Source organism: Lytechinus pictus, chromosome 7 (genome assembly GCF_037042905.1).
Source record: "Lytechinus pictus isolate F3 Inbred chromosome 7, Lp3.0, whole genome shotgun sequence".
Lineage (NCBI taxonomy): Eukaryota > Metazoa > Echinodermata > Echinoidea > Temnopleuroida > Toxopneustidae > Lytechinus > Lytechinus pictus.
The window spans coordinates 20,287,067-20,314,514 of NC_087251.1; the positions used below are offsets into that span (position 1 = coordinate 20,287,067).

The 27,448-nt window shown below is 35.5% G+C and overlaps 1 protein-coding gene across 1 annotated transcript in view; it reads right to left on the reverse strand.

The window, feature by feature from the left end:
- Positions 1 to 6,188: 6,188 nt before the first annotated feature.
- Positions 6,189 to 27,448, reverse strand: part of LOC129265416 (thioredoxin-related transmembrane protein 1-like) — a 30,676-nt gene continuing 9,416 nt past the window's right edge. The window contains exons 2-6 of the mRNA XM_064101386.1: positions 22,184 to 22,345; positions 21,083 to 21,211; positions 19,684 to 19,729; positions 17,397 to 17,498; positions 6,189 to 6,428 (exon numbers count right to left, since the gene is read on the reverse strand). Of these exons, the coding sequence (XP_063957456.1) occupies positions 6,189 to 6,428; positions 17,397 to 17,498; positions 19,684 to 19,729; positions 21,083 to 21,211; positions 22,184 to 22,345 (679 nt within the window). The remainder of the gene's footprint in view (positions 6,429 to 17,396; positions 17,499 to 19,683; positions 19,730 to 21,082; positions 21,212 to 22,183; positions 22,346 to 27,448) is intronic.

Here is a 27,448-nt window from a genome sequence, read left to right on the forward strand (position 1 = left end):
CACTGATATTTCACTCTCTCAGCTCATATGCACTTGATCGACTTCCATCGAGGATTCGGGCTAAATTCCGCCCGCCACTTCCGGGGACCAACCAACGTAGTATTTCGATGAAGAGCACTCCGTCGATTCACCGGTTGTCCCTACCGTACACGCGCGCCTATGGGGATTGTGAACTGTAGGAAAAATCGTATAAAATTACACTTTTTGATATTTCTACGAAGACGAAGTTATATAGAAAATGAAGAATATTACAATCAGACCATATCCCTAGAAAATTGCTTCAAGAAATGTCATTATGAAGAGGAAATGGACAAAAATTTGTGAAGAAAAATCACGAAAAAGGAAATCGCATCATGAATATTCATATCATGGGCGGTCCCACATTTGCATGTTATAGCGAGTTTTCCATTATTTAATAAATAATGGCATTATTTAATAAATAATGGCATTATTTAATAAATAATGGCATTATTTAATAAATAATGGTTATTTGTATATAAATAATGATTATTTGTATATAATGGCAAACTGTAACAATTGTTTATAAATAATGATTAATGGGATATTGAAACAAAATTATTATTTATAAATAATGAAGTAGATATTTCATTATTTAACAAATAATCTTTATTTATAAATAATGGAAAACTCGAACATTAAATAATGATTATTTATAAATAATGAGAATAATGGTGCACTCGAAAAAATTATTTATAAATAATGAAGTAGACGTTTTCATTATTTAACAAATAATCATTATTTATAAATAATGGAAAACTCAACAAATTATTTATAAATAATGAAAAACAAATAATCATTATTTATAAATAATGAAAAACAAATAATCATTATTTGTAAATAATGAAAAACAAATAATCATTATTTATAAATAATGAAAAACCAATTATCATTATTTATAAATAATGAAAAACAAATAATCATTATTTATAAATAATGAAAAACAAATAATCATTATTTGTAAATAATGAAAAACAAATAATCATTATTTATAAATAATGAAAAACAAATAATCATTATTTATAAATAATGAAAAACAAATAATCATTATTTATAAATAATGGAATGTCGAACTATTATTATTTACAAATAATGAAGTATTACTTGGAATTATATATAAATAATTAGAAATGATATTTTATATAATAGTAGTTATTTACAAATAAAATGTAAATTATATATAAATAATAGTTATTATTTAATAAATAATGATTATATAACAAATAATTGTTCTATATAATATTGGTACATTCGGCGCCTCATAGTTTTCGACTCGCCGTACTGCCGCCGTAGAGCAAATATGACCAATGTATTTATCCTTCGTGTTTGGGTTCGTACACCTTATTCAAATTCACGCGGAAATTTTGAACATGTTTAAAATGTGTTGATGACATAGGAAGGGCAAAATAACACACACACAAAAATAGAATAACAGGAAGATTAAGCGACTCTTTTTTAATTTTATTATTTTTTGTGTGTGGAATCAGCAAACAATTGGGTGAACTCAATTCATGATTCTTGGTGGATACGCTCTTTGCATAATACCTTGCCTCATTTGGATTCCACTGCAAAATGCACTGGCAAACTACACAGGTTGGTGCAAATGAAAAGGATGCTCAAGTTCAATAAAAAAAATCCAAGAGCATAAGCGTCTTACTCTTAATCCAATGTTTATTTTCATAAAATGTGCTTCTAAGGAAAAATCCTTATAACTGACTAGACACCAAAATACGTGAATATGGTTTTAAAATTGTGTGTGAAACCAATGTAAGAACGTCAAATTTCTGTATTCTTTACAGTACAAATTCTAAGTTATGGGATGAATATTTGTTTCATTTTAATGAAATGTGTAGACAGACATCAATAATTCTCAGAACAGTAAATGAATAGTTATACCCAGGGGTATTTCTTGCAATTTGTCTGGAAATTTATGCATGACTTCACTACAACTGGAAATGATGTTTAAAATCTGTTTCAATAAGCCCCTAAAGCTTTTCTAGATGTTTTAAAACAGAGTACACATGATTTCATTTATATTTTGACAGGAAATAAGATTGCCATGACAAAAGAGACTTGACTTCACTATGGGCAAGGATCTGGGTGGGGGGGGGGGGGTACTCATTCGTCAAATTTTGAATTTGTACCGCAGACAGCAGCCTGTAAGATAGGATCATCTCACCTCCCCCTATCCCCCAGCCCAAACAGACAAAAAATCTCACTGAATCAGCAAGGCTTCTAATCATTCATAAAGGTATGCACAATGTTACAAACAGCTATATGAAACCCTTCTCAGATTCTTATCAACAGACCAGGGTGATGAAGAGTGACAAAACAGGGCCACAAGAAGAGGCAAACCCCTTATGATTTATCAAGAAGTGAAAAAGGAGGGAGTGAGAAAAGATAAGAAAGAAAAAAGAATGTAAAGAATAAAGAGGTCTGATTAGTGTAAACCTATCATACCTCTTATTTCATCAAACTACCCTGAAACTGCCCCTGGTGATGTAGTTCCATATGTTAGTTTTACAACAGAACTCAGAACTGAATCCTTGTTGGGAGATTTATCTTGACATGCCACAAATTGAGTCTGTAGAGAGTGGGGCAAGACTGATTGCGTCTGATTGGGGATTTAAACTTCAGTGTTGGTGTTGGAAGCGCAATTTGGATTGCCGTCTCTAACTCCAAAACTTACTCAAATCATAATATGACTCAATATCCAGTGCAGTTCATTCCACAACCAAATGATGTACTGATGTAAAAACTGGCCCAATACCATCACCAAAAGGTTAACACTGCTCTTGAAATCCTTCTATAAGAGGATATGTAATAGTTTATATCCGATGCTCTTATTCCATGATTTACAGCACTTAAAAATAGCAAATTATCATCACTGTTCTTTGGAATTAATCTACCATGTACAACAATAAAGGTATCATCACAAGTACTTTGTTTCATTTCAATTTGTTCATATTTTCCTTCCAAAAAAGGGGAAGACAATGATCATTCATTATTTCAGATACATGTACATGACTGACAAAATGTTGATAACATATTACTTAAAACTTCTACAGAGCACACAACAGTGCATGTGCATGAGAAAATATGTAAAGACAATTGTAGAATGGTATTGACAACTTGGAAACAGATGAGCGAACACGTGGTGAGTCCTACCCAGGGAACGAACGGGCATGGGGATGCAATCATTCTTTCCTCAAATTGGATGAATTCTTCAAGAGAACATTGTGAATTTTAAAAGGTAGCTAGACTTATTTACCATTAGCTCTTTGCATGATTTTACCACATGTGAAGGTAGAATACTGAACACACACTCTCTCACACAGACACATCCACCCACATCCTAATATACACATTAGTAATTTGTCTCCTGCTTTCTCTCCATTCCAAAAGTCTTTTTCTGGACTTACCAAATAACAAACATAATCCCTTTCCCATTTAGAAGCATTATCCAAATTTATATGCATGATATTGAATTAAATTCATTATGAATGATGAACTAAGAACTGGAATGAAAATAAATGACCTAATCTAGTGCTACAATTTTCTTAAAACAGAAATACACATAAAAACTACACAATTCCTTTTAACAGGAATAACATTTGCATACTTATATAACATGTAACCCATCCAAACAATCAATAAATTGCACATATGATGTAAATGAGGGCAACTGAAATAGGCAATATAGGTAAACTTGCTCAAGTTGACCTTCCCTAAGTCGAATATGCATCAAAATGATTATTTTAGATCCGATTATGCAAAGCATGTGCAATAATAATACAGCAATATAATTCTTTTATGTAAAATTTTTCCCCAGTCAAACAAATTTCTGCTGTCCCAAAATATTAGTACAGTAAGTGCCCACTGCTTATGTGTAGGTGTAGGTGCATGATTTTTGAGAATTGCTTATCACAATACGGAAGAAGCAATACTCGTGAAAATTGGCAACAGCAGGGGTGGTGCCGTGGGGGGGGGGGCGGCAGGAGTGACATTTAGCCTATGACTTTCAAAAGTACGTGTAGTTAAAGAAACAAGAAAAGAACTAGATGGGGGGTAGAAAAAAAAAAGGAGAAAGGAGGGTAAAAAAAGACAGGTTTGAGTGAACTATAACATGCCTATTATTCAATTGAAGAAAGTCTGATGTCACTTTTGGTCTTTCTACCCCCCCCCCCCACTCAAAATGACATGGTGCTGCCCCTGGGCTACAATGTATTTCACAGCATTTCTGTTATTAATATGTTATTAATGTTCTTGCTCTTCATTTTTGCTTCATGAAAATTTTAAGAACCTCTAACCAATCTGAGCAAAAAAATTCTAAGTATTCCATGAAGGAAAGTTAATCAAACTCTATTAACTTATTGATAAGCAAATGATTAAAGTGATAAGCCATACCAAAAAGCTATTGTGCAGAATATCATTGTTCAAGGTAACTTTAATTAAAATAAACGATTCACTCAAGTTTCTAATTATTGTATGTAATCAACAAGAAGCTGCTATAGTTATATATAACATATTACTGATATTGAGTTGATATAAAGCTTTTAAAGCACAGGAAAAGAACAACAAACATTTAAGGCTACAAAGCAAAAAAAAGGTCTACTTAGTTAAAAGAAAAGAAGAAAAAAATTACCGCTTCTGGGCAACAATACCTCCCATCGTAAAAAAAGTTAAATGTTCTAGGGCCCTTAACACAAATCTTAGCGATTGATCAGACATACACTCGGCAAAAAAAGTTCTTGGACACTTATAAAAGTTAAAATATTCCATATAGATATTTGATTAAAGGTAAATTATTGTATGTCATCATGACCAGACAATATTCCTCTTCCAGTATGACATGACATTTTCATGTGAACAGTCATGCATGGGTGGTTATATGCTTTAAACAATAGCAATGTCAGTAAAAGAAAATTGCAAGAAATGGAACAGTCAGTGCATGGCTGGTTACAGGCATTAAACAATAGCAATGTCAGTAACAGGAAATTGCAAGAAAATGATCAGTCATTCTTTCAGTTGTGAAAGTTTATGTGGCATAAATATCCATTAAACGATAAAAGCAAACTTAAAGTCAAATACCACTCTAAGAGAGAAGAGAAAATTATCCACCTTGGACGCATCACTCGGGGCATCACTATTCCACTGGAATTTAAAGTCAAAGTTAGTCGATGAATTTCAGATCCGATAGTTGGTGCAGTGACACATCGCCTTCTCAACACAAGCATCCTTATCCTCCTATCTTCTGCAGGGGTGGTGGCCCTAGGTCGACCACTCTTAGGGGGGTCTCTAACTTCATCAGTAGCCAAATACCGCTGGTTCAAATTTGAAATTGTTGTTGGTGAAACTTGGAAATATCGAACCACTCGTCTAAATGACTGCCCAGAATGCATTCTTATTGCTCTTGCACGCTCTTGGTTGGAAAGCTTCATCTTGAAAGTGAGTCTCCAAATGATCCATCTCATTATGCATCTCATGATGCATCCCTAAGCATTCAATTCAAATGATAACCCCCTGTTGAAATTGTTGAATGTATGCCTACAGGGTGGCCATGATCATTAGCATTTGAATGGTCCATTTCTTGCAATTTTCTTTTACTGACATTGCTATTGTTTAAAGCATTTAACAACCCATGCATGACTGTTCACATGAAAATGTCATGTCATACTGGAAGAGGAATATTGTCTGGTCATGTTGACATACAATAATTTGCCTTTAATCAAATATCTATATGGAATATTTTAACTTTTATAAGTGTCCAAGAACTTTTTTTGCCAAGTGTATATGATTGTACATCATAATCAATAAAATCTATCTTTAAAATCAGCTCTTATGATCACATGCTAACCTTTGTGTTACCAGGCCCTGGAAAGTGAAAATCAAAGCTATAAAAACTGTCTCAAATGGGAGAGATTCCCTTTCAAAATGGAAAAGTGTCTTTTATAGATCAAATTCTCAGTAAAAATCCATAGCTGAGATCAAATGCAAATGTCTACAATTAATGGGCAATGCATCAGAGCTGTTCTTCCCTTTTTACGTGTCATCAGGAAACCCATTATTACAAATATAGTTCAGAAATGGATATAAAATACTGTATTTCAAATGACACATACATGTTCATGTACCTTGGGGAAAAAAATAAAAGTAGAAAAAAAAAAGACTTATGATGTTGTTTCTGACTGTGTATTGTCCTTGTCTGATTTCCTTTTCCGAACCGTCTGATCACCACTTCTCCCTTCATCCTTAACTTCTTCATTATCCTCTTCTTCTTCATTATCCTCTTCCTCTTCTTCTTTTTTCCTTTCCTCTGAAATGTCTTCGTGCTGCGATAGTGGGGTGTCTGGAGTTTCTCGCTTTGGGGGTTTCACAGGGCAAAAGAAGTCTGCTATCACCACTAGGATCTAAATATTACATAAAAAATGAGAATATTTGAATCTTTCTATATTTATTTATTTTTTATCTATTTATTTTATTTCTGGCAAAAGGAATACAAGAAATTACAAATTCAAGAAAATCAAAAGACCCATCGACCGAAGGCCAAGGATAGCCAAAAGGACACTAGTTCCTATAAAAGGTTCTCCCATCACCAGTCGATAGTTTACAAACATAAACATGAACATGAATTAAAAGACATAGATTTAAATCTCATCAAAACACATTTAGTTATGAAACAAACATTGAAGCAATGGAAGCAATGAGGAGCATGTACATGTAGTAGACCGGCCAAAACAATTTTTTATACTTTGGACGGCTAAATTTGTTAATGCTTGCTAATGCTTGGCATCCCAGCTAAAAGTCTTGCAAAAATACCTAAGAAGTGCGTACGGGCGGATGCCAAGCGCAATTTTGCGTGAAAGTGTCATTTTTAGCGTAAAATCTGAAAGAATGTCGAAAATCACGCATTTTGATATTTTGACGGAATATGTTAAAATGTTCATCTTTGATATGCAATTGTTTTATTTGAAGTTTCAAATTATAAGTCTCATAAATATGCATTTCAAATTTGAATATTACACACACATACATGGCACAGTGAAACATAAAATCGCGATTTCCTCAAAATAAAAGTTTGTGAAATCTATCAATAGTTTGAAGTTTTTTACGCAACTTAAATTCTTCGATTTAAATTTGTTTATCCATCGAATGTATAGTAAATGTCCTAATGCCACAAATATTAAAAGAATTTTCAAGTAAGATGGAAGATATCTCATTTTATGTTATCCGAAAGGAGACAATGTGTATTTTACCAGGTGCGCATTTTGAAAGAAAAATTGAAAATACCATACATTATGTACATAATTACATGCATAAGTACATACTAAAACAAATTTTTATACTTTGGATAGCAAAATTTGTCAATTCTTAGCATCCCAGCTTTAATCCCAGCTTAAAGTCTTGATGAGTGTGTCATGATGAGTGTGTCATGTATGATACATGTACATTTGAGGACAAATTTATTGCATATAAGTGTAAAACTAATAGTTGGTGTCATAACAAAAACCACAATTATATTTCTAAATATGAGGCATCAGAAATTTATGGACTATTGTATTAGGGTCAATCCATATCAAATCAACCGATGCTTGTCACCCGACCCCCTCCGATTTTCTTTAAACTCGCACCAAATGTGCCCCCAAGTGTCTGACGGAAAATTCTGGAATATTTTGCCCCAAGGTCAAACGGTTGCTAAGTTACGGCCTCCCTTAGCAACCAATGTCTGGCCAAACAATAAAGTTTAAATAAAATTAGCTATTTTTGATTGACTGCTGGAGCCAAGTTTGATGACGCAGTGTTCTAATTTTCTGTAAATTGGAAGAACTTTATAGTCTTAACACACACAATATAATTTGACATGGATCTGACCAGCCATTATTGCGCACAAGGTCACCGAACATGGTGTTAAGCGTCCAAGTCAATGTTTTTGGGTGCATGTTTGGAGGCACATAACTTCTAAATTCAATTAGCTTAGAACCCAATATTATGCATATTTGAAGACTATGACTTGCTCAACAGACCTACAAAAAATTGGCCCTACCATGCGTGTCAATTTCTTGTAGGGCGCCCTCAAAGTTGGATTTTTTCTAAAAGTTGCCAAGTTCAAGGTCACAAAGCACCCCTCGTCCCATCCAAGTGCGACCCCAATTTCTGTATACTGATAGACATTTACCTATATTTTCATGGGATACTTAACATTTTTTGTGACCGAAATGTTTAATAGCTGGTTTACGCATTCGAAAATGGTCGTAAACACCCCAAAATCGATGTAAAACGACACATACAAGTTTTCAGCACATTTCAAATTAGGATAAATCCAAAATGAAAAGGGAGCAATCACTGGTATTGTCTGTAATGGTAGTCTGTAATGAGTACTAAAAGGATATGCATCACAAATAGTTTGTCTTATTTGCAATGCCCTTGAAAAACACAGCTGAAAATCATAAAAAACAATAAATCGGGTCAATTTTCCGTAATGATAGGGCGTTAAAATGTGTTTACACCCACTTTCACTTGTTGGTCATTTCAATACTAATGGTGACTTTAAGCTGATAATTGCAAATCATGTTCCTTTCTGGTTCTATTTTAAGCTCCAAATAATATATAAAGTCATATCTTTATCTTTTGACCTTGACATTGATCTAAAAATAGCTATAAATGCCCTAACATTAGCATATTCACAACATGTGAGCTTTACAACACATTTCAAAATTGATTTTCTCACAGACTAAATGCCTGATCATATGGATATTTGCAGTATTGGTAGTCCATAATGAGTACTTGGAAGATATAGTATTAATTAATTGTTCTTACATGACAATGACCTTGAAAATACAGGTGAAATCCACACAAAAATTCAATAATCCGCCGATATCCCATTATTATAGGTTGTTTACACCCACTTTCACTTGTGTGTCATTTCAATACTAATGGTGACTTTAAGCTGATAATTGCAAATCGTGTTCCTTTCTGGTTCTATTTTAGGCTCCAAATAATACATAAAGTCATATCTTTATCTTCTGACCTTGACATTGATCTAAAAATAGCTGTAAATGCCTTAATATGGGCATATTCACATTTTAAGGCATTTACAGCTATTTTTAGATCAATGTCAATGTCAAAATATACATATATTACTTTATGTATTATTTGTAGCTTAAAACAAGAAAGGAGCATGATTTGCAATTATCAGCTAAAAGTCACAATTAGTATTGAAATGAGACAAAAGTGAAAGTGGGTGTAAACAACCTATAATGGGATATTGGTAGATTATTGATTTTTTGTATAAATTTCAGCTGTATTTTCAAGGTCATTGTCATGTAAGAACAATTAATTAATACTATATCTTGAAAGTACTCATTATGGACTACCAATACTGCACATATCCATATGATCAGGCATTCAGTCTGTGAGAAAATCAATTTTGAAATGTGTTGTAAAACTCACGGGTGTTGTGAATATGCCAATTTTTAAGGCATTTACAGCTATTTTTAGATCAATGTCAAGGTCAAAAGATAAAGATATGACTTTATGTATTATTTGGAGCTTAAAATAGAACCAGAAAGGAACATGATTTGCAATTATCAGCTTAAAGTCACCATTAGTATTGAAATGACCAACAAGTGAAAGTGGGTGTAAACAACCTATAATAATGGGATATCGGCGGATTATTGAATTTTTGTGCGGATTTCAGCTGTATTTTCAAGGTCATTGTCATGTAAGAACAATTAATTAATACTATATCTTCAAAGTACTCATTATGGACTACCAATACTGCAAATATCCATTCGATCAGGCATTCAGTCTGTGAGAAAATCAATTTTGAAATGTGTTGTAAAGCTCACGTGTTGTGAATATGCTAATGTTAGGGCATTTATAGCTATTTTTAGATCAATGTCAAGGTCAAAAGATAAAGATATGACTTTATGTATTATTTGGAGCCTAAAATAGAACCAGAAAGGAACATGATTTGCAATTATCAGCTTAAAGTCACCATTAGTATTGAAATGACACACAAGTGAAAGTGGGTGTAAACAACCTATAATAATGGGATATCGGCGGATTATTGAATTTTTGTGTGGATTTCACCTGTATTTTCAAGGTCATTGTCATGTAAGAACAATTAATTAATACTATATCTTCAAAGTACTCATTATGGACTACCAATACTGCAAATATCCATATGATCAAGCATTCAGTCTGTGAGAAAATCAATTTTGAAATGTGTTGTAAAGCTCACGTGTTGTGAATATGCTAATGTTAGGGCATTTATAGCTATTTTTAGATCAATGTCAAGGTCAAAAGATAAAGATATGACTTTATATATTATTTGGAGCTTAAAATAGAACCAGAAAGGAACATGATTTGCAATTATCAGCTTAAAGTCACCATTAGTATTGAAATGACCAACAAGTGAAAGTGGGTGTAAACACATTTTAACGCCCTATCATTACGGAAAATTGACCCGATTTATTGTTTTGGATGATTTTCAGCTGTGTTTTTCAAGGTCATTGCAAATAAGACAAACTATTTGTGATGCATATCCTTTTAGTACTCATTACAGACTACCATTACAGACAATACCAGTGATTTCTCCCTTTTCATTTTGGATTTATCCTAATTTGAAATGTGCTGAAAACTTGTACGTGTCGTTTTACATCGATTTTGGGGTGTTTACGACCATTTTCGAATGCGTAAACCAGCTATTAAACATTTCGGTCACAAAAAATTTTAAGTATCCCATGAAAATATAGGTAAATGTCTATCAGTATACAGAAATTGGGGTCGCACTTGGATGGGACGAGGGGTGATTTGTGACCTTGAACTTGGCAACTTTTAGAAAAAATCCAACTCTGAGGGCGCCCTACAAGAAATTGACACGCATGGTAGGGCCAATTTTTTGTAGGTCTGTTGAGCAAGTCATAGTCTTCAAATATGCATAATATTGGGTTCTAAGCTAATTGAATTTGGAAGTTATGAGCCTCCAAACATGCACCCAAAAACATTGACTTGGATGCTTAACACCATGTTCGGCGACCTTGTGCGCAATAACGGCTGGTCAGATCCACGTCTAATTATATTGTGTGTGTTAAGACTATAAAGTTCTTCCAATTTACAGAAAATTAGAACACTGCGTCATCAAACTTGGCTCCAGCAGTCAATCAAAAATAGCTAATTTTATTTAAACTTTATTGTTTGACAAGACATTGGTTGCTAAGGGAGGCCATAACTTAGCAACCGTTTGACCTTGGGGCAAAATATTTCATTTTTTTCCGTCAGACACTTGGGGGAACATTTGGTGCGAGTTTAAAGAAAATCGAAGGGGGTCGGGTGACAAATTGTCTAACAAGTGGAACGCCTCTGGCAGTCTCGCCTGCATTACGCAATTTAACATAGCAGCAGTGCTAACTTTGAAAACTACTATAAAATAATCATTCACAAAAACACCATTCATATAATGATATAATACCACGTTCATTGACCATAGATGACATTTGAACGGTGACTTAAGACTTGTCAACTACACCCATGTCCACATTTCATTCACTCTATCCATAAACTTTCAAAGTTATGATGGCACTTCAACAATTACCCCCAACATGGCCTAAGTTTATTGACCTTAACTGACCTTTGACTTGGTTTTGTGACCTGAAACTCACAGGGGATGTTCAGTGATGCTTGATTACTCTTATATCCCAATTTTTATGAACTAGATCCATAAACTTTCAGAGTTAGGATGGTAATTCAACAAATACCCCCAACACGGCCAAAGTTCATTGACCTTAAATGACCATTGACCAAGGTCATGTGACCTGAAACTCACACAGGATATTCAGTGGTTCTTGATTAACCTAATGTCCAAGTTTCATGAACTAAATCCATAAATTTTCAAAGTTATGATGGTAATTCAACAAATACCCCGAACTTGGCCAAAGTTCATTGACCCTAAATGACCTTTGACCTTGGTCATGTGACCTGAAACTCAGGCAGGGTGTTCACTAATACTTGATTAACCTTATGTCCAAGTTTCATGGACTAGATCCATAAATTTTCAAACTTATGATAGTAATTCAACAAATACCCCCAACTTGACCAAAGTTCATTGACCCTAAATGACCTTTGACCTTGGTCACGTGACCTGAAACTCGAGCAGGATGTTCACTAATACTTGATTAACCTTATGCCCAAGTTTCATGAACTAGGTTCATATACTTTCTAAGTTATGATGTCATTTCAAAAACTTAACCTTCGGTTAAGATTTTGAAAATAATTTTCCCAACATGGTCTAAGTTCATTGACCCTAAATGACCTTTGACCTTGGTCATGTGACCTGAAACTCAGGCAGGATGTTCAGTAATACTTTATTAACCTTATGTCCAAGTTTCATGAACTAGGTCCATATACTTTCTAAGTTATGATGTCATTTCAAAAACTTAACCTTAGGTTAAGATTTGATGTTGACGCCGCCGCCGCCGCCGTCGGAAAAGCGGCGCCTATAGTCTCGCTCTGCTATGCAGGCGAGACAAAAATTGGTTGATTTGACGTGGATTGACCCATTAAACAAAGGAAAATCAGGGGTCTGTTTCATGAAAGTTGTCAGCACTAACAAGTTGTCCTTCTCTGACAGTTACCATAGTAACAGTCAGAGGCCAGTGTTTCTCAGCCAATCAAAAGCAAGGATTTCACAAAAAATAGTAAGCACTGACAATTTAGTCAGTGCTGACAACTTTCATGAAACACCCACCAGGTTGCATTGAGGGAGAAAAAAGATGTGACACTGGGTAGCTTTGAAGGACACCATTATAAACATTAAAATGAATAAAAATACAAAGATTTCAATGTCATCAAAACACATTTAGATATATCTAAAAAAAAAACATTGAAGCAAGGAGGAGCATGTAGGAACATGTAAAACAAATTAGATTTTAGTAAGAGCTATTTACAATATAAAATACATAATTATAACTAGACATGCTCGGTGGGTCGCGCAGCCGAGCATATGTATCCCCCGAACCCACCGCATCATCCGTCATTGCGATATATAGAGCTCTCACAGATATTTGACAAATAAATACAATTGTCATGGCGACAATGACCCTGCCCACATTTTGCCTGTGGGTACCAAATATGATGACAATAATATGACGTAGCAGCATGACTCTGCAGAACCTAAAATATGTCCAGTATCACCTGTTGGGGAATACAATTATAGAGTAATCTGGATATATTTTATAAACCTAACCCTAAGACCCCCCACCAAAAATGATAGGCACCTTCGCTTCACCTTCTAATATTGCTTCTGTGTGCCAACTGTTATGACAAACTGGAAAAAAAGCAGACGTTACAGGTTTTACCAAATTTTCCACAAAAATATGGTTTCCATGGCAAACAAGTCTCCACCCACTCCAAAATCATTAGGCGGCTTTGATTTACCATAATGGAGCATCATGACAAATCAGAAGATAATTGGAGAAGAAATGCAGCCAGTAGAGCACTCACAAGGAAATCTCTGCTATTTCCACAAAAAATCCTGTTACCATGGCAACGATGTCTCCGCCCACACCAAAATCAATAGGCGGCTTTGCTTTACCATAATGGACCTTCATGCCACATTTGAAGATGATCGGAGAAGCAATGCAGCTGGTAGAGCGCTCACAAGGAAATCTCTGCTATTTCCACAAAACTCTTTTTACCATGGCAACGATGTCTCCACCCACGCCGAAATTGATAGGCGGCTTCGATATACCACACGCAACCTTCATGCCACATTTGAAGATGATCGGAGAACTAGAGAAGAAATGCAGCTGGTAGAGTGCTCACAAGGACATCTCTGCTATTTCCACAAAAACTTGTTACCATGGCAACGATGTCTCCACCCACACCAAAATCGATAGGCAACATCGCTATACCACACTCAACCTTCATGCCACATTTGAAGATGATCGGAGAAGAAATGCAGCTGGTAGAGTGCTCACAAGGACATCTCTGCTATTTCCACAAAAACTTGTTACCATGGCAACGATGTCTCCGCCCACACCAAAATCGATAGGCAACATCGCTATACCACACTCAACCTTCATGCCACATTTGAAGATGATCGGAGAAGAAATGCAGCTGGTAGAGTGCTCACAAGGACATCTCTGCTATTTCCACAAAAACTCTTGTTACCATGGCAACGATGTCTCCACCCACGCCAAAATTGATAGGCGGCTTCGATATACCACACGCAACCTTCATGCCACATTTGAAGATGATCGGAGAACTAGAGAAGAAATGCAGCTGGTAGAGTGCTCACAAGGACATCTCTGCTATTTCCACAAAAACTTGTTACCATGGCAACGATGTCTCCGCCCACACCAAAATCGATAGGCAACATCGCTATACCACACTCAACCTTCATGCCACATTTGAAGATGATCGGAGAAGAAATGCAGCTGGTAGAGTGCTCACAAGGACATCTCTGCTATTTCCACAAAAACTCTTGTTACCATGGCAACGATGTCTCCACCCACGCCAAAATTGATAGGCGGCTTCGATATACCACACGCAACCTTCATGCCACATTTGAAGATGATCGGAGAACTAGAGAAGAAATGCAGCTGGTAGAGTGCTCACAAGGACATCTCTGCTATTTCCACAAAAACTCGTTACTATGGCAACGATGTCTTCGCCCACACCAAAATCGATAGGCAACATCGCTATACCACACTCAACCTTCATGCTACATTTGAAGATGATCGGAGAAAAAATGCAGCTGGTAGAGCGCTCACAAGGACATCTCTGCTATTTCCACAAAAACTCTTGTTACCATGGCAACGATGTCTCCACCCACACCAAAATCAAAAGGCGGCTTTGCTTTACCATAATGGACCTTCATGCCACATTTGAAGATGATCGGAGAAGCAATGCAGCTGGTAGAGCGCTCACAAGGAAATCTCTGCTATTTCCACAAAACTCTTGTTACCATGGCAATGATGTCTCCGCCCACACCAAAATCAATAGGGGGCTTTGCTTTACCACACTCAATCTTCATGCCACATTTGAAGATGATCGGAGAAGAAATGCAGCTGGTAGAGTGCTCACAAGGACATCTCATCTATTTCCACAAAAACTCGTTACCATGGCAACGATGTATCCACCCACACCAAAATTGATAGGCGGCTTCAATATACCACACTCATTCTTCATGCCACATTTGAAGATGATCGGAGAAGAAATGCAGCTGGTAGAGTGCTCACAAGGACATCTCTGCTATTTCCACAAAAACTTGTTACCATGGCAACGATGTCTCCGCTCACACCGAAATCGATAGGCAACATCGCTATACCACACTTAACCTTCATGCCACATTTGAAAATGATCGAAGAAAAAATGCAGCTAGTAGAGCGCTCACAAGGACATCTGCTATTTCCACAAAAACTCTTGTTACCATGGCAACGATGTATCCACCCACACCAAAATCGATAGGCGGCTTCGCTATACCACAGTCAACCTTCATGCCACATTTGAAGATGATTGGAGAAGAAATGCAGCTGGTAGAGTGCCCACAAGGACATCTCTGCTATTTTTCACAAAAACTCTTGTTACCATTGCAACGATGTCTCTGCCCACACCAAGATCGATAGGCTTCTTCGCTATACCATACTTAACCTTCATGCCAAATTTGAAGATGATCGGAGAAGAAATGCAGCTGATAGAGCGCTCACAAGGAAATCTCTGCGGCGGACGTGGCGGCGCGACGAGGCCAAATCCACAGTATCCTCCGAACTCTATTCGGGGGATACAATTATCCTTATCTTTTAATTTGATATAACAATGTGAATAAAAAAGAAAGAAATAGAGTTGAGTGGAAAAGGGGGATAATTATAAATTTAATCAGTAAGGTGAGTGTTCATCATGTACATTTGAGGACAAATTCACTGCATATAAGTATAAAACTAATAGTTGTACCATCACAAAGTTGTTATCATAAATTTTTAAGGATTATTATTACTGTAAAATCAGGTTGCATTCTCAATGGGGGGAAACAAAGCTTCGAGGATAGGGTTTATGGATTCTAGGCAAAGATCTCTAATGTCAGATGGTATTGAATCCCATATTCTTGGGAAAGCATGAAACAAGAAACTTCAGAACATTACTTCTTGAAAATTTGTGAACAAAAAGGAGATTATTCATTTTGCAAACTCTTGGACTTGGCAAGAGGTAGGCAGGTATATCCTTCAAGCGGAGACATTTTATAACGAGACTAATAGACAAATAAGTAAGCTGGTTGTAAAGTGGAGAAAGATCAAGTTTTTGTAATCTTTCAGAGTAGGAAAACAAAATCGTATGAAGCGTCTTTGAATGGATTCCAGAGATGGTTTGTGATTTTCTTGGAATCCATTCAAAGACACTTCACACGATTTTGTTTTCCTTATGAACAGGCAAATGCACTTTCCTACTCTATGTGATAGACATTTATTTATGCCTAGTCTAAGATCTATCTGTAACACATTACTTAAAGGAATATGAAACCCAATATCTAATAACACATAATATCATTGATAAAGGACAATCAAAATGAATCCACTTATACTCCAATTGGATTTCCCAGTATGGAGTACTACCTCTTCAAAGTGGGGCATCTTTGGGTTCGAAGTGTCCGGATGGAGGTCGCCATTTTCGCAGGGTTTAGATCAAAATTGTGACAGCGACGAACCACATCTGTAAGTAGATATCTACATTTGCCTGTTATATATTCTATTTTACTAATAACAAATCAAATATACATATAAAACTCATTAATATGTTATTCAAAATTTGTTAAAGGTTATATCATAGTAAAAAAAACAACTATTTAATGAGTTTTAATGATAAATTTTACACCCTCATCTACCATTTTAAAATTGACAAATTAGCTAGCATTAATCAATCGGAAAAAAAGCGCTTAAGTCTTGCTGATGTCATAATTTTCTATTATCCCTGCGAAAATGGCAACCTCCTTCCAGAGACTTCGAACCTGTAGAAATTTCAACTTTGAAGAGGTGGTACTCCATACTGGGAAATAAGACTGGGGTATGGGATATTAGTGGATTCATTATAATTTTCCTGCATTCATCAATGATATTATGTGGCATTACTTTGAAAATTATCGAACAGCCCAATGTAAGATTTGAGCGTTGTTTGGCATCATGATACAGTCTCAAGACCATAGTTGTGTCTTGTGTCTTATCTCAGTTTTGCTTATTCTGGACATGAGTGTTACACTCACTCTGTCTTGGGTATCATTCTCTAGGTCGTGGTCTCTCTCTGACCCAACAATAAATTTTAGTGCTGCACTGTACATTCCCTTATACAGTACAGAGAGAAAAAGAGAGAGAGAGTGCTTTACTTACCATTCCTAGTACTAAACCAAGCATAACTGTCATCACTGCAAAAAACCCATAAGAGCTCCAAGAGGGAAAGCCATACTCTTCTGTTAGTATTGTATGGGTAACCTAGGATGAACAAATGAGCAAATATTATATCAAAGTTTGGAAAAATGGAAAAATTCTAAAATATTTGGTGCTTTGAAATTATTTTTGTATCAAGGGAGAATATCCTAGAAAACTAATAACAATATGCAAAATTTTTATATAGCGCTTAATACAATGTTTACTAAAAGACAAAAATAAGGAAAAGAACATAACACTTTAATAAACAGAACATGTTTCGAGGTTCACGCCTCATCATCAGCCTAAAATCATAAACAGACGGAGTCACTGGTATTTATACATTTAGGATATCAAGGTAATTTCAAGAATGCAGGTACATTGAAATTTCCAGGATATCCAAAATGTATAAATACCAGTGCTTTTAGATTTTAGACTGATGATGAGGTGTGATCCTCCAAACATGTTCCGCTTTATATTAAAATGTTATGTTCTTTTCCTTATTTTCATCTTTAATTTGATATTGTGTTGTTCTTTTGGAAACAATGTTTACTAAGCGCTGCATACAATTACCCTGGCTTCAGCATGGCTACTCTTATCGGGTGCTCAAGCATTGAAGGGATTTCTTTCTACCGACTACCCATTTACTACACCTGGGTAGTGAGTGGCAAAAGCAAATAAACACCTTGCCAAATACCTTATTAGCACTGTGAAAATATGTCCGAAAAGTATAGGGTCATGCTGATAATTTTTTAGTAGTCTCTTACATACATGCTGTTATACAATACAAAGTCAAGAAATTGATATCATTTTATGGTTCACAGTGATAGAATAATAATAGAAATAAATAATAATGTGAACGTTTGTAATACATCGGTATCCATGATAAAAAGATGCTCATGGCGCAATAAAGAAAAGAAAGGAAGAAGAAAATAGAAACCTATTAAACAAGGGGAAGAATAATAAGCTTGTGAGAATAACCAGGTTTTCAGATAACTTTTGAAAGTTGTGAGACAAGAAATATTGCGGATGTCTTATGGAAGTTTATATTCCATAGAAATGGCCCAGCATGTTGAAATGATCGATCCCCATGAATTATGAGATTGTGGTACAGCAAGTAAGGATGAACTAGCAGACCTAAGGTTGCGAGAGGGATTGTATTGTGGTGCAGTTCCGTGTAATGAATGAAAAACAAGTAAGAGCAATTCAAAAATTATGCTATGTACAACAGGTAACCAGTGAAGAGATATGAGTATAGGGGTTATGTGATTCCTCTTAGGGGACATGGTAACTATACTGGCAGCATGATGTTGTAATTTCCTAAGGTGATCTAACGATGATTGTTATATAGTAGAGCATTACAGAAATCAAGAAGGGAACTAGTATTTGCATGTACAATCTTCTCTGTGCAAGACTTAGTGACATACTCCCTAATGAACCCTAAATTCTGTAGTTGATACTGTACAGATCAACATATACTTGAGACCTGGGGAGCGTTTCATAAAAGGACTTGTGAGATTATTTATCCGACAATTCCTGCTTTATCCAACAGTTACCATAGTTTAACAGTGCCTCTCGACCAATCAGAATCAGGGAAAATTGTCAGCTCTGACAAGTTGTCGGACATAAATGTTTATGGAACGCTCCCCTGATTTGACAGACATATTAGAATCAAACATAACACCAAGATTTCTACACATATATGTTTTTCATTGGGAGGAATGAGATGTCTCATAATACCTCGTTCCCACGTGCGATCCTTTACGAACGCTTCAATTTAACATATTGTTAACTCATCGCAAAAATTTTGGAACCATTCAAAAGTTTTCTCAGATGAATACGATTGTTACGATTGATCTGATCAGATACGATCTGATTCAATAAGTACCATTACTCCACAACAAAGACCACCGTTTCAATCATGGCGTAAATCGTGACAGTGTGAACTACGTAATACCAAATCAAATGCATTTCAATCATTTTCAATTTTATGAGGGAAGGGGCACTTGAAGAAATTTGTATGACAGGACATATGGGGGGAGGCTGTTCACACGCGAAATCAGTCAAATCACAAATCTGAACCTTCAAAAAAAATCCTCAACTCTTGACTTTATTTGATGAATTTCAGTCAACCCTATATCAATTATTTCTCTAAGTTTTCTGCTTTCAACAACATGACATTAGGGTGAACTTCCACTTTAGAATTGCTTTATTAACATTAACATAACTTGATCTTCACTTATTGACTTACCCTTACAAGCATTGACATCTTAAAGACCCAAGATAGAATTGACATACTGCAAAACAAAAGCAATGTAAAAGAATGATATTTTAAACAAATACATTTCAAAGCTATGGAATGAGGAAGGAGTACTTTATGAGTTAATCAGGTGTAACTTTAAATCATAATCAAATGCCAATGCAAATACAGGTAGAACTTGCATAAGTTAACCTCCCATTAATCATTAAAAAAAAACAGATTATGCAAAACATGTGTTATACATATCTGGTTCTTGTTTTTAATAATAGTCAAACAATCTGCGGTGCGACAACAAGTAAATACTACTTAACAATTTATCTTACTGATAACTACACAGAAGCCCACAATGCAATGTAGTATTATAACTTTTGTATCTCAATTTTTTTTCTCTGCATTCTCTCTATCTAGCATGGGATTGAATTCACTTTATTTTTTTCTCTCCTTTTTTCTAGATGATTTTTTTGGAACATTTAGATTTCTGACCTGAAACTTAGCTTTTATTGTATCTATTTTGACCACAAAATATCTGTTTAACCTAACAGAATTTTTACTTCGAAAAAGTTTTGCATGATCAGGGGTCCGTTGTAGAAAGAGTTGCGTTTAAACGCAAGTAAAAAAATCAATCGCAAGTCCCAAATGCGCGCTGTTGCTTGGTAGAAAATCAAGTTACGCATGATTTTTAGAGTTGCGATTGATTGCAGATTGATTGCAACTCTTTCTGCAACGGGCCCCTGGGCCCGTAACACAAAGGTTAGCAATCAATCACAAAATGAATTGGCCTATCAGGATCATCGTTGCATGCACACTTTGCTCAGTAGACTCGACTAGGAACCAATCAGAATTGCTCTTTAAATTAGCGATTAATTGCTAACCTTTGTTTTATAGGGCCCAGGGGGCCATTTCATAAAGCTGTTTCTAAGTTAACTTAAGAGAAACTTTAAGAACGACTGGTGATCCTTTCTTGTGGTATATGGTACACATATACATTAAAATGTTCATTGTTGATTTTTAGCGCGTAAGAAAGGTTCACCAGTCGTTCTTAAAGTCAGCTTTATGAAACACCTACCTGGTCTAAAAAAATTGCTCCAACTTGGGCAAACATTTGACTAAATGGAAGGTTGATTCTAAAATATGCAAGTTTAATTGTATTACAATCCTGACAGATATTTGATGGTTTATTTGATTTCATTTTGTATGACCCACACAAACTAGACATCAATCCCCGTTGAATATGTTGTCTGGTCTGTTAGCGTAAAAAAATACCCTACTTCTGGACATGGACAAAAGCATGATATACAAAGGTCTGGAGAAAAATTCATGCTTTTGTCCACATAATTTCGCTAACAGACCAGACTAATGTCAGTAAGTAGGATAACAGTTGAATTCTTACGAAATAGAGTTTGGAGACTGCCATCCAGCTACAGGTTCAATTTCCTCATATTTTTTCTCTTCCACAAGACTAATGAGATCATCTTTGGTGCGCGGTCCAAGATATCTTCTGAAAATTCCATCTTTGGAACTGTAATACATCATTAAAATGAAAAAGAGAGTGAAATAGTCATTATGTGTTTTAATAAATAAATTTTTGATATAGGCTAAAACAATCACTCGGTTAAATTATACTTCAACATATCAATAATTACATGAGGATTTGACAGCACCAGCTCACTCATAGGCATTTATGCAAATCAATGTTCCACAAAACACTTTAAACTTCCACAGCTTTGTTAGCATCACTTATCCAATATTCAATCAATTTTAAACTGTAGAGAGGATATCACGCGTTTAATATGACTCTAGATATTATACTAGAATAACTTTTACTTGGGTTGGAATAATCTCAAGAGTAAGACATATTCTCATTGCTCCTTTTTTGTTGATGCAACAGTGGATTCATCAATTAAAAACAGTGAAATCGTGAATAAAATAGTGTGCATAACCATGGCAGCAGGTGTCAATTTAGCTGTGAAAAAGAGGTGCATCGGCATTGGACATTATTGAAGAAATACAGTAAATGAAGCGTAATTTGTACAGGAAATCTCCATAAACCATGGGTTCAACCGATAGTTTTCAAAACCACCTTTGTGATTTTCGAGCCTTAGAGTTTTGTTGCAGGCTTTTACATGTACCTCAATGGCTTCAAATTACATGACTACTGTAAAGGAAAACAGTTCCTGTAGATGTGTAATCCCCATGTTGAAAGGGACAGGAAATGAATTAATCCTATTGAACAGGAAATAAAAGAATTAATTTTGAGAAGACTTCCAGGAAACAGTATATTTTCTTCAGGTAAGTATTTATTCTTAATGGGATCATATTCACAAAACTGCACGAATACCCTCTACATGAACAGCCTCCTCTGATTTTTCTCAATTCTTCTCTTTTTGACTTGATCTACTTCTTTATAATAGGCTACTCTTCCCCTCTCATTCTATGTTCTTGCTTTTTGCTCTTCGCTCCTTCACCCTCCCCCCAAGAAATATGCACTTACTGGAAGATTGTTGGCAAGGATGTAACTGCAAAACGTCCACTCAATCCTGGTTCCTCTGTAACATCAACCTCAGCAATGTTAGCGTTAAGTTCTTGACTCCAATCAGACAGCTCCTTCCAAACAGGCATAATGGACTTGCATGCCGGACACCATGGAGCATAACTGGAAAAAAAGAAAGAAGAAATTTAAGCATATTTAGATTAGAAAATCAGTTTGGACTAAGAATTTTCTTGCTCTTTATGTAAGACAGCTTAACAAAGTCTGAGCAACAACTTTTATCAGGAATCCTGGATGTTCATTCTAACACAAATGAAAAGAAAACTGTTATTGTACAAAAAAAGGGTATTATATTACCGATGAAAACCACATTGTAGCAGCTCTTTGTACTTCGATGGGACTCTATTCAACTTAAATATGCATGTTTTGCACAATCTGGTCTGGAAAATTACTTCAATCTCCACAAAGGCATTTGAAAATATATATATAATTTGCAATCCACGCAGACTCAGGTATAGTAGAGTGCAAAATGTATTAGCAAGCCCAGAAGATGTTTACTCTTCAATGTGATGATCTTAACCTGTTACCTTCTTAATCTTGGTTTAAAATACCTCTGGTGATATTCTATCTAACTTTGCTTGGGAGTCGGTTCCACTCTGTCATACTTACAAAAGAAAATTGCTCCATCAATCTGTATGTGTGCTACTTTCAATGGCATTACGTCTTCAGTCTCGAGGTCTAATTTTATTTCGAGAAGATATATCACAATTTACATTTATGCTAGTCCCTGGCCTAAGCCACTCCTAGTATGAGGTCAAAACATAACATTAATGACCTCATAGGCGTCATTCATGCATATACAGTACAGGGTGGTGCATTTGAAGAAAATCAGCACCCGTGGTAAATGCACACATAGATGGCATCAAGGCTTGTCGGCGTGGTGAATTGTCAAGTGTTTTTATTTCTATTTTGTTGTAGTTATTCAATTTATTAAGAATTCATAAAATGCAAAGCAGATATACAATAAAATCATGAAAATGTCTATGGGAATTACAACAAAAGCCTATAGATGGCTTGCTAGACAGTGATCCCCTTAGAGTCTACATACAAAATACGCTAGATGATCTTTGTAGGTTTGCATGGTGGAGTTCATAACGTGGAGTAGGTTTATGGTTCACCATGTGTAATGTGAAGAAGGGAAGGAAATACAGGCAGAAAGATTGAAACTGAAAGAGATAGGATGAAAAGAGGAAATTAGAAGTATTCTTTCTTGAAAGTGAGTGAAGTCCTGAAAAGGACTGTAAACCAGATGAGATGAGCTGAATATGGCTTGAGTAGCAATGGTTTGAGTACTAGTAGAAGGATGAAGTGAAGAGAGGTTACTCAACCTGATAATTATATTTTTGATAATCCATTTTTAGACTCGGGATAATTGCAGAGCACTGACTTGACCAAAATAAATACAAATGTCTCAAATTGAGCTCTAAATTCATATGAATGATTATTGGATGTAAATTATTGTTAAATTATTACGATTGTATGGCCATACTAAAAATATTGGTAATGTCAGCAAAGTTATGTTATCATTTATGTTGGAATATGGAAGTACTCCGGACGTCTCCGAGATAAAGAAGCACAAAAAAAGAGGGCGCTATGGAATAGAAACAATCTATTTCAATGTTCGTCTCAAATCGTCATTATTTTTTTCTTATTTTGGGACTTCATAATCATCAAGCTTAAGTTATTTCATCAGCATCGTGACATTTGTGACTTTAAGATCAGATATGGATCCACCAGAGGGTAAAAGGCCTCAAAGACAAGCTGCTACAAAGCCAAAAACGTATGTACAATCTACTCGTAAGGGCCAATCAGTCCCAGTTTCTACACGTAACAGCCCGCCAATATCAAATACACGGCCTACAAGCCCGGTGAGAAGTGCAGCCTCGACGCCAGACAACAGCGATGGAGAATCACAGGACGATGACGTCATCACCATGGCGCGTGGCGCCATTTCTGGGACTGATCAGCCTTCTACATTGCACTCTCCCCATGCCGACACTAGATCATCTTTTACGTTGGACGACTATTTTACGAAAACAACGGCAAGATTTGAGCATACATGGTGGTGGTGGTGTGGTGGTTTTTTACCCGATTGCTAAGAAAGCATGAATGCTTGTAAGCAAGCAACCAGAGGACCGACGGCTTAAGGTCCTCTCCGAAGGACCTGGTACTGAGGATTAATGCCTTACCAAAGAGCACTAGCGCACCAAGTGGGAATCGAACCCGGGTCACCAGAATACGAATCCCCCGCTCTACCGACTGAATGCAGTGGAAAGCTTCGTTGGAAAATTACAGCAATTGGAAGTAAAAGATGGAAGCATCGTTTGAATTTGAGCGTAAGCGTGTGGATGACCTGACGGAAAATCAAAATAGAATGAAGAGCAAAATAGAATCCATGGAAAAGGAAATCACTGAGCTCTGCTCAGAAGTCCAGATCAATAAAGCAGCAGTAAATAAAAGTGAAAGGTTCTCTAGAAGAAATCATGTTAGATTAGTTGGCATCCCGGAAGCACCTCAAGGAGATCGCAAAGATCCCGTCACCATGGTCGAGGAAATTCTTCACTCCAAATTCAAGGTGAAAACGAAAGTCAAAAGAGCTCATCGCGATGGCAAAAAGGATGATGGTCGTCCAATGCACATCCTTCTGAAGTTCCTGTCGTACAGAGAGAAAGTAGATATCATGCAAGACCCTGAAAGATGAAAGATACTTCATCACAGATGACCTCATGCCAACAGATCTAGAAGAAAAAAAGAAATGGATCAAGCAAGTCCAAGAAATGTACAACAAAGGAACAAAATTAAGATTCTACTCCGGGAAGTGGCGACAGGCCGGAGGAATTTACTCATACCGATTATCTTGAAGTGACATGTTTAACGTGCTCTTACACAGTCTTCTGTTGAAAAAGTCTAGATGCTATCAAGAGGAGAATATTCATACCTAACCTCTAACTTCGGAATTAATAATACTTTCGAGTACCTGTCTTCTCTATAACAATCATTTAGAACAACGACTTATTTTCTATAACTTCATAAATCCTTAATATACATCATAGCAAAATATACATTTAAAAAAATGTATTTCCAACACGAAAATGATATACAGGACCTTGTCCGTTGGATCAATGTATGCATTACTCGACCAGTAGTTCTGTAAACAGAGATCAGCGAAAATGATATGAAAATATTAAGATACTGATATTAAAAAGAATACAGAAATTAACATACCGACAGTTACGTCAAAAAATCGTACCTTTCTTCTAAATTTTGAAGGAAAATATTCCATGATCGGAGTAATAATACTCTAGTGATCAGTCAACAATCTTTCTAGCAATTTTAAGCTGATATAGCAACGTTTATCGTATGCGCTGTATACTCCGTAGATTATCATCTACATGTACATCATGTACAGTAGTGATACATATATTTTTGAATCTCTCTCTTTGTTTGATATTATCTTCGAAATGAACTGGACTGTTTACAGGTCTGCGACAGTCATGAAGATATCATGTCGATATTGTTCATTCATGAAACAAGTGTTATAACCATTATTACGTATTGACAAACAATAGATGTTTGTGATGATACACACATTGTAATCAGCCTAAAGTCTTAGTTGTTTCAGTTTTCTTTATCAATTTCCTAATCAATCTGTGAAGGACCAATGCACTGAAATCTATATTATTGCAAGAATGTCTATAAAACTCCGCCTTTTCCAGTCAACTAAAGTATAAAATTGGATAAAAGAGTGAGAAGCTCATAATCCATATCCTCTGGTTTGAGTAAATGCATACTGAAGCATCTGATATAAAAGTATAAAGTACTATCATGAACAATGTGTGTATACCATTTTTTGAAATTACCATATTATATACGCCAGCGAATATATAAGATGTGGTAACTACTGATACTGAAAACAAATCACTAAAACTACCATAATGTTTAAAAAGTTGTACAATTTTCTCCCAAAAGTCGTGGTAGATATCACAGAATATCACATAATCTAGATAAATGGCATTACTGAGTATAACGTCGATATCTCTATTACTAATACGACTCTTTTACAGAAGAGGTTAGATTCACTTGAAAATTCAATCATTGATAAGAACGTTATTCAACTGCCACTCTTTTTTTTTTCTTCATGGAAATGGTACAGCGCTCGATTTTCAAAGGTATATGTGAAACTATGCACCTTGTAATATCATTCTCCACAAAAGCATGTATAAAACCAGGTAAACACTATTTCAAATAAATCGTTTTCCGAAGTGAATAAGACATCCTTTTGCAGGAGAGCTCTAATATGTGTGCATGATAATACGGCTGTTCTTACTATATACTGTAAACACATTCTTTCATGTTTGGTCGTTGTGTAAGTTAAATCTAATCATTGACCGATGAACTGTGTCCTTAAATGCATGTTATGAGTATCGATGGTGACTGTCACTATAGAGACGATGTTAACACGGTCAAGTGATTCCCTCTGAATTGTACTATTTCGTGCTTAATCTCTTACCCGATTCTTTTTCTTATGGAATGTTGATTTTTACTAATTTCAATAGTCTATTTAAACAATCCACAAATCAATTAAATTACATATCAACTGAATTCAGGTGTATGGAACTTGCAGATTACATTATACAGTTATAGAGCAGCTGCCAAGTAACTAAATTGTCTCACAATTCGATGAAACATGTAGTTACTATTGAGCTTTAAGTTTTGTTGCCTCCTTTTAAACTAAATTGCGTAACTTAATTGTTTGACTTTTTTCGCTGGCTCGATATAGTGTTCTTGTGTTCGCAAGCTCAAAGCAAATTCTTATTAATTTAGTCTCATTATTTTCAATAGTGGAAAATCTTTACCACCTTCAAATTGTATACTGCACTTACGGTTTACTAGAGCGTCTTCTTTATTTTTTTATGTTTGACTGTATGACGTTCTGCTCAATAATTGCCATAGAATGTAATTCAGCTGTTCTTCCTAAGCTCCTTTATATTTTTCCAATTTTTTGTCTTTAATAATTAAGGCATCTGCAAAATGGACTATTACTTACGACTTCTCGAGCAAAATCCATTTATCTTTTTTTCACATGGATCATCTACCATTAATGCTTTGAACTTGTTGAATATGATATCAGATAATGTGTACTTTAAAAAATAAAAGATTGGATCTTAATGAGTTTTGGATTGGAAACGGATCCATTGTTCGGCCCCT